General features: G+C 47.6%; 1 protein-coding gene across 5 annotated transcripts in view; it reads right to left on the bottom strand.

The window, feature by feature from the left end:
• The window catches only part of smoc1 (SPARC related modular calcium binding 1), a 51,340-nt gene that overhangs the window by 14,296 nt on the left and 27,417 nt on the right, over positions 1 to 9,627 (bottom strand). For all 5 annotated transcript variants that reach the window (XM_062522606.1, XM_062522605.1, XM_062522607.1 and 2 more), the window contains 2 exons: positions 9,432 to 9,512; positions 1,398 to 1,590 (listed from right to left, as the gene is read on the bottom strand). In XM_062522606.1, the coding sequence (XP_062378590.1) occupies positions 1,398 to 1,590; positions 9,432 to 9,512 (274 nt within the window). The remainder of the gene's footprint in view (positions 1 to 1,397; positions 1,591 to 9,431; positions 9,513 to 9,627) is intronic.

Here is a 9,627-nt window from a genome sequence, read left to right as displayed (position 1 = left end):
GTGTATGGCCTCCTTTCTAGAAAGAAGAGGGTCATATTAAGGAAAATGTCTTGTTTGTCTTGCTTGGTTGGCAGCCCTTGTTGATGCTGGCCCGCGATCTCTCTTCTCTGAGCCAGGCTGGAGCTCCGTTGAGCAACAGAGACAGAGGAACTGTGTGACTAATCCCAGTGTGTTCCAATGGCAGTGGCAATCCACAGCGCTCATGAGCGAGTGAGAGAATAGAACTGTGGCAGAAGGAATGCATATCCTATTCCATTCTTTCCATTGTCAACTGACAAAGCTCTTTTCTTTCTTTCTCTCTTTCTCTGTCTCTTTTTTCTCTCTTCCTCGCTGTCTCTCTCTCTCTTTCTTTCTCTCTCTCTTTCTTTCTTTCTTTCTCTGCTCAGACCTGACAGCTCTTTATATTCCAAACAAAGTGTTTTTTTTGGCATGACTGCACATTCTCAGGCAGTCTTAACCTGTAATGGACGCATCCAAGTGACCAATCCAGCATCTCCAGCACTCACAGACATACACACATACTGTAGTGTATCCACACAGGAGAGATGATGGGCCCACTGCCATGCTTTGGGAATGGAGCTGGCTATCTGCTTACACAAGACAAAAACCTATTAACATAATGTACACACACATCCCGATGGGATAAATCATACTGACTCTGACAAATAACTCTGTTTTTCAGGGAACAGCGTCTGATCGCAACGATGGATCTGTGCCTACTCTACTGCCTAGTCTCTCCACTGCCTCACTGTAAGATAATGCTGGGCACTTGATGACAAAGCTATTGTTCTGACGTCCGCCTGAAGTTCTACCGAATGTTATGATGAACTCCAGTTTGGACTGCCAGCGCCGTGCTTGATCTAAACAAGAGCAGTCATACATCACATTCTGTGGAGAGGCTGCTTAATTACATTTTTCCACAACATGGACACAGCGAAACTTTCTTTTTTGAAGGTTACAAATGATGAAATTGAAACCAAAGTCTCTGAACCAAAAGTGATCCTTGAATTCAAAGGAAAGAACCACAGTGGACAACACAACATGGGTAAGCACTACAGCTGGAGTACAATGGTTAAGTCCATGAAACCCCATCCTAAGTATCACTGGGCACTATATTGGCTATGTGGTCTTTAGTCTGTGCATAACGTTTAAAAAAAAAATAAAGTTCTAAATGTTTATGGTATGCATAAACATTATGCACTAACGAGTAACGACCACGCTTATGCAAACAGTAACAAAATTATTTTAAAAAAAAACGCCTTGTATGAAGTTTCTTTTCTGGTTTTGATGAGCAGCCGCATAATAAACGGGACAGTGCATTGTCCGCCGGTCATGATTACTGAAAAGAAGTCCCTCCAGGACACCGAGCCGGTTCCGATTCCTCTTCCGCTCCTTACCGGGTGGACGTTCCAGGGATGGGTCGCCCGGTGTCCACCAGAACGCACCAGCAGTAGCCCGTGGACTGGTGGCACTGGACGGGCTTGTAGAGGCCCTGCGGGCCGCAGTCCGGGATGAAGATGGCGTCGCGCGGGTTCTGCCGGGCCTCGTCCAGAGCGCTCTGCCGCTCCTGATCACAAGAGGGAACCTTCTCTAGAACCACGAGAAACACACTCAATATTGAGAACAGAGCAGTGACATACACACACACACACACACACACACACACTTCTCTAGAATCATGAGAAACACACTCAATATTGAGAACAGATAACACACACACACACACTTCTCTAAAATCATGAGAAACACACTTAATACTGAGAACAGATCAGTCACACACACACACACACACACACACACACACACACATACACACACAGACACAGACACACAGACACACACACACACACACACACACACACACACACACACACACACACACAGACACAGACATGCAGACCCACAGACAAAGACAGACACAGACATAGACACAGACACAGACACACACACAGACACAGACAGACACACTCACAAAGACAGACACAGACACACACACACACACACACACACAGACACAGACATGCAGACCCACAGACAAAGACAGACACAGACATAGACACAGACACAGACACACACACAGACACACACACAGACACAGACAGACACACTCACAAAGACAGACACAGACACAGACAGACACACTCACAGACAAAGACAGACACAGACACACACATACACAGATACACACACAGACACACAGACAGACACACTCACACACACACACACACACACACACACACACACACACACAGACACACAGACACACACACAGACACAGACACAGACACAGACACACACCACACAAAGCAAACAGAAAGCCCACTCAGTGCACATTTGGGGGCAGGTAATTGCAGGCCACTGTAAAAGAGTCCCTCTTGAAAGGGCAGATGCTGACCGATGGCAGAGGACGAGATGTGATGATGTCTGTCTGACCTTTTCCCCTGGTCACTGAGACGCACACACACACACACACACACTCCCCTGGTCACTGAGACGCAGCGCGCCAGACACAGCGCTTCAAAGTGCACACTCCCTCAGCTCAGCGCGCGCACACACACACACACACACACACACACAGCGCTTCAAAGTGCACACTCCCTCAGCTCAGCGCGCGCACACACACACACACAGCGCTTCAAAGTGCACACTCCCTCAGCTCAGCACACACACACACACACACACACACACAGCGCTTCAAAGTGCACACTCCCTCAGCTCAGCACACACACACACACACACACACACACACACACACAGCGCTTCAAAGTACATACTCCCTCAGCTCAGCGTCATAAAAAGCGAGGGCCTTCTCAAGAGATATGCCTTTTAAAGCTTTTTAATGCCTCAATCCACAACTCACTATTTATACTCAGGTCCATTTGGTACATTGCTCACCCTTCAGTGGCCTGGCCAAGTTCAACAGGACCGAACGCTCAAGTTAATCCGGTTGCGGGCCCGCTAAGGAGGGCTTTTACCACCCCTGATTCACGTCATGTTAAATCAAGTGTGTTTAGAGAGCATTAGGAAAAGACAACACCTCCGCACGAGCACGCTCACACTAACACACAGACACAGGCCTCTGAGGCCCAGGCCTGGACCAATAGAGCCGTCAGTCAATCAATCCCACTACTGCTGCTGCTGCTGCAGGGAGGCAAGCTATTCTCTAACACTGGCCTGAGATCAGGTAAGCTATTCTCTAACACTGGCCCGAGATCAGTGACTCTGACATGGCTGATGCATTGCGCATCACCCAGCACACAAACTGACGTGCACAAACATGCATATTAAGTTGCATGTGCACGCTTACACACTCTTGCAACACGCAACAGCAACGCTGTATTAAATCAAGCATGTTTACACAAATAATGATCTAGCTGGTCATGTTACGCACAGAGCTCAGTGTTGTGTCTGTCACGATTGGTGTTTTTAGAGGGAGGCTTTTGAAGTGTGGGCCGGGGGGCTGTGTGCAGAAAGAGTTTCATGGTAGATGGAGCTCTCTCTTCCTCTCTCTCTCTGCGCCCCTCTCCCTCCCTCTCTTTCCCTCTTTCTTTCAGGGCGCCCCTCTCTCCCTCTCTCTCTCTGCCCCCCTCTCTCTTTCTCTCTCTCTCTCTCTCTGCCCCCCTCTCTCTCTCTCTCTCTCTCTCTCTCTCTCTCTCTCTGCCCCCCTCTCTCTCTCCCTCTCTCTCTGTAAGGGAATACTTGTGCTATACACTTGTGTCCTCTCTACAGCAGCTCTGCTCTGGGTCCTGACAGCGCTGGCATGCCTGCTTATGGCCTTGGGCACTTTAAGTGGGACCTGGCAGGGCAAAAGGGAACCATGGGGAACAAGGTGTGTGTGTGTGTGTGTGTGTGTGTGTGTGTGTATGTGTGTGTGTGTGTGTGTGTGTGTGTGTGTGTGTGTGTGTGAGTGTGTGTGTGTGTGTGTGTGTGTGTGTGTGTGTGTGTGTGTGTGTGTGTGTGTGTGAGTGCGTGTGTGCGTGTGCGCGTGTGCGTGTGTGAGTGTGAGTGTGTGTGTGTGTGTGAGTGTGTGTGTGTGTGTGAGTGTGTGTGTGTGTGTGCGGGGGTTAACCTGCCACCAGAGAGCCAGCATGTCTGCACACCTCCCCCACGCCTCTCATTCTCAGAGCTCACGCTCAAGTGTTCGAAGTCTCGCAAAAGCTCCCATCACTCCCGCCAAGGTTCCTTTGCTTCCAAATTATTTAGCACTGTTTATTATACAGAGGGTATACTGGCGCCAGGCAGCTGCGATTCCCAACAGAACATTGCTTTTTCCCCCTCACGCTTAAAAATGGAAAAAAAAAGGATAGATGCTTGAAATTCAATCATTGCAACTTTATTTTTTTTAATGAGAGACTTATAAAACTTTATCTTCCCCTCTCCTTTATCTTCTCTCCCTCCCTCTTTCTCTCTCTCCCTCACGCTCTCTCTCTCTCTATGTCTATATCAGTTTAGCTATTTTTTGCTTTAACTATTTATTTGTTTGGTTGCGTTCACATTTCTGGTGCCTATCAGCTGACTGTGTGTGCCTGATGAGAAAGGCAAGGCACAGATAAACAAATAGCAGCTGAGGGGCTGGTGAGTGTGAGAGCACGGTGGCGGAGGAGAGCGGAGGAGAACGGAGGAGAAGAGAGGAGAGCAGAGGAGAGGAGAGGAGAGCAGAGGAGAGAGGAAAGGAGAGGAGAGGTGAGGAGAGCGGAGGAGAGCGGAGGAGAGCGAAGGAGAGCGGAGGAGAGGAGAGGAGAGCAGAGGAGAGGAGAGGAGAGCAGAGGAGAGAGGAGGAGAGAGGAGGAGAGAGGAGGAGAGAGCCTGCTCCATTCATCATTCTTCTGTACTTGCTCTACGCTACGCAAGCGCTGTTTTCATAAGCGCCTCTGACTGATGTCTTCATGCTCTCTGATAGGATGTCTCTCTCTCTCTATCTCTCTCTCTCTCTCTCTCTCTCTCTCTCTCTCTCTCCCTCCCTCGGTCCCTCCTGGATTGGCCTCCTGGTCCTCATTCACAGGAGTCGGCCAAACAAAACAGTGCTGAAGTCTGGAAGTGAAGTGGTGGAGAGTCCTGTAAACAGTGTTCCTTCTCTACGGGCCGTCTCCAGTATTGTCCTCCTATCTCCCTCTATCTCCTTCTCTCTCTCTCTCTCTTATCTGGCCTCGCTCTCTCTCTCTCCTTCTTCCTCCTTTTCTTGTTCTCTCTCTCTTATCTTGCCTTTCTCTCTCTCTCTCCTCCTCATACACTCTCTCTCTCTCTGTCTCTCTCTTTCTCTCTCTTTCTCTCTCCTCCTCCTCCTCCTCTCTCTCTTTAGGACTGAGCCAAGCTCTGTGGTTGTCAGCTGTAGACACTATAACGCGGCCCTACTGCCTTTGACTCTGACAAGGAGACGGAAATAGGAGGAGAAGAGATGTCTGTGCAGTTTTACATGTGTGTGCTTTTACACATGGCTTCACATGATAAACGGTGCAAACTCAGATACTTAGACAGAGATAGTAGAGTTCAGAGTTTGTTGTCTATGACTCCCAACAGCATAAGGAAAGCAAGGCTCCTATGTTCTTGAGATATCACTGCAATGTGTGTGGAAGGTCTAACTTATCTTATCTATGTATAAGACACAAAAAAGGCTGTTTTGGATCTGATGCAGAATCCAAATCCAGCCTATGATGAATAATTTGGGTCGAGAAGCAGCCTGTACTGTAGCAACGCTCTCTATGGAAATGTAACTGGCGGGGAGGTTGTGTTCTTGTGTCCTTCAACACTAATGTCCACCAAGCCAACTCCCAGCAGTAGAGATTAAACAAGGCAGAGGTGATTATTAATGATTTAACACACTGTTCTATACACTCCACACGTAACTTGGGAATAACCTCTAATGTCTGAATAGCAATATAGCTATCTGCCATTTCAGAAGCATCAACTGTGAAAGCGAACTGATCTAATGCTTAGCCACTAGAGAGCAGTATAATTTGAAATGGGTGTCCACATGTAAATATTTTGCTTTTACAGTAATATTATGTGTTGAGTGGAGAGAGAGAGAGAATGACATTGGATACAGAAAAGCAGTTGCTGTATAGTGCAGAGAAGTTCAGACACAATTCAATGCGCATTTGAACAACAAGACACATTTTTCTAAAAGTTCCCAAAGTATACTATAAGCTGCACAATGCTGCTTTAAAGAGGAAGTTCCCTGTGCTAGCAAAAGGTTGCGCTATTTTAATTCGACATCCAATCAAATTTTACCCCCGTTTCGGTGTTCCTGAAATAACATGTTAAGTGTCTGGAACAATCAGAAGCTCCGTCCTTAAGAGCCACACTGACTGCTGCTAGGCTGAGCTATCCATCACTTTCTTCGGTTTACAAAGTTAACTCCTGACTCCGGTCCCTCCACTGGAAGTTATTTGCACAGATGTCCTGTGGTTACGCAGTTGGCATCATTGGTTGGCATAATGTCTGCACCATTTCACTGTAATAATACACCACCACACCTATGAGATGTCTAACAGATGAAGAAAACGCTCTGATCTAATTTGGAGAATTAACATGTTTATTGTACCGGACAATGAACATGTTTTAAACTCCAACTCAATGTAATGGATGTAGACACTGACATGAGCTGCCTCAAATGGTCGCTTCAACACTACAGGGTTTCGTAGACGTATTGCGCGTTTGATTACTGTGGGCCCTCTCAATGTGGCCAATCTCTTAAAAGCCACAACACAGGAGAATGATCAAGCCCAATTTCTCAGAGCATACACGTGACATGGAGCTACAGGGAACAGACCATTCATGTTACAGTTTATAGTCAATAGAATATTCATTCTGTCTTACTCTATGGTAACCAGGTAAACAATAAACAGGGTTTGGTCATCTGTGGTTTGGTCATCTCTGTAGTAGTTGGTTGGCTAATACTGTTAGTTGTTGCTAGCTAGGAAATTGGCCAAACTCAGTTTTTCCTACCTTTTACCAAATTTCTTTGGGAGTCTATCTATCCATCTATCCATCTATCTATCTATCTATCTATCTATCTATCTATCTACTGTATCTATCTATCTTTGTAGACCACATGTTAGGGTAAGCAGAACAAGTGCCTGTATTTACATCATTATTACACCATTAACACATCATCTGTGTTTTCAGCCACTGGCCAGCACTTGACTTAAGCGATGTCAGTTTATTTGGACAGTCTCTGTTGATTTGGTGTACTGACAGCGGTTTGAGTGGTGAACTCCAAGTTTACACAACATCATGTAGAAATCCTGCAAAAACTGAGCTGAACTACAGGCTTTCCTGAACCTCTTACACACACAGGCCTTTTTCAGCACAAAGCATACACATGCATAGACCCAATGTGTACAATATGTGAGTGTGCACACACACACACACACACACACACACACACACACACACACACACACACACACACGTGCACCTACTGTACACACACACACACACAAACACACACACACACACACACACAGCACGCACACGTGCACCTACACACGGGCACACACACACACACACACACGTAAACAGCACACACACACGCACATACAGCACATGCATACGCGAGCACGCGCGCACACACACACACACACAGTGGCACACACACACAGCATATGCACACACACACATGCACAAGCACACACACACACACACACACACACAGACACACACATTCACAGCCCAGGCCCAGGCACACACACACACACACACACACACACACACACACACACACACACACACACACACACACACACACACACACACACACACACACACACACACACACACACACACACACACACACACACACACACAGGCCAGGCAGGGCCAGTACTGGAGTCCACTCTTCACTGTGTGCTCAAGCGTGAAAGCAAGAGAGCTCTGCTCTAGTGAGTGTGCTGGGCAGCCCAGGGGGTGCCACACTCATTTAGACCAAATTGGAAAGGAGACATAGAAAGCTAAACAAATTACTGCCAAGAGACAGGACCTGTGTGTGTGTGTGTGTGTGTCTGTGTTTGTGTGTTTGTGTGTGTGTGTGTGTGTGTGTGTGTGCGTGTGTGTGTGTGTGTGTGTGTGTGTGTGTGTGTGTGTGTGTGTGTGTGTGTGTGTGTGAGAGAGAGCCTCTGTGTGTGTGTGTGTGTGTGTGTGTGTGTGTGTGTGTGTGCGTGTGTGAGAGAGAAGGGAGGGGGTGAGAGAGGCAGAAGGGGGTAAAGTATAAAAGAACAGCCCTGATGCCAACGGTGTCAGGTTTCGTATCCTTAAGACTGCTTCTTTTTTATACTCAGCTGAAAACTGGAACAGAAATGTTGCACAATCGGCTATGTGCTTGAGTGCTCTGCCATGGATGAGATTACAGCCGTGCTGACAAAGTGTGTCTATAGGGGCAGAGTTGGCAGCAGTGCCCGTCATATTAGCCTGTGCCATACTCACAGATACAGCCGTGAGCTACCCACACCGCACCGCACTGTACTGCACTGCAGCCAGCTATGCCAGCCAAGAAAACACAACTGTTTATACTGTACCTCTCCAGTCACAATCTCAACACGTCCAGTCACAGTGCTATTATGGAAGCGGCCGGCACCAGAGGTGGAAAACTCCAGGTTCAGTAAGGAAAAGTCCAATCATGTATTGGTTCCAGAGCGGTAGATAAAACAGAGTGGCGACACTCCCATAGACCTCCAGAGGAAAAAACGGCAGCGCTTTTTCCAGGCTATTTCCTTGTTATGGGACTTTTGGAACTATTTACAGCCAATCTCTTGGTCAGCAGACAATGAGTTAATTGATTAGAGTAGACCTTCCAGCATCCAGAAGTACACCCCACACTCCTGCGATTCAGCCATTCAGCAAAGGTTTTTGGAACTTTTGATCGCATGGTGTGTCGCGACACAAGAGTGTCGCAACTCTCTCTTTCTGGCTCTGATTGGTTCTACCTGTGCACTTCACACAGGTGATCTCATCAATTAGCTGCTCTACCTGTGCAGAGCGGTAGATAAAACAGAGTGGCGACACTCCCATAGACCTACATAGGAAAGAATGGCAGCGCTTTTTCCAGGCTATTTCCTCGTTATGGGGCTTTTGGAACTGTTTACAGCCAATCTCTTGGTCAGTAGTCAATGAGTTAATTGATTACACCTTCCAGCATCAGAAGTACATCCCACCCTCCTGCGATTCAGCCATTCAGCACAGGTTTTTTTGGAACTGTTGATCGTGGCGGCAACATCAAAGAGTGTCGCAACTCTCTCTATCTATGGCTCTGTACCTGTGCACTTAACACAGGTGATCTCATCAATTAGCTGCTCTACCTGGCTGAAGAGTTGTGCTGATTAGAATCAGCTGGTTGAAGTGAATGGTTGGCACAGACATGTGGTAGGACTTTTACTTTCGGAAGCTGAAGTGTTCCACCTGTGGTCGGCACGGTGTCCAGAGGGGCTCGCTCCTACCTGGTCTCTTGCTGCTGGAGCTGTTCTGCTTGCCCTCCTTGTACACCAGCTGTTTGATCCACAGCGTGGGAGCCGTGATTTCTGTGGGAAGGAGGGACACCGTTAACAACAAATGGTCTGAGCAGTGAGCAAGCCTTTACGGCCTGGACACCAGCTAAGGAGCTATGAGAGCAGGAGGGGGCATCCTAAAGCAGTC

This window comes from Sardina pilchardus, chromosome 20 (assembly GCF_963854185.1).
Source record: "Sardina pilchardus chromosome 20, fSarPil1.1, whole genome shotgun sequence".
In the NCBI taxonomy this organism is placed as follows: domain Eukaryota; kingdom Metazoa; phylum Chordata; class Actinopteri; order Clupeiformes; family Clupeidae; genus Sardina; species Sardina pilchardus.
The sequence above is the reverse complement of the archived record's forward strand: the minus strand, read 5'-3'. Positions and strand labels throughout refer to the sequence as shown.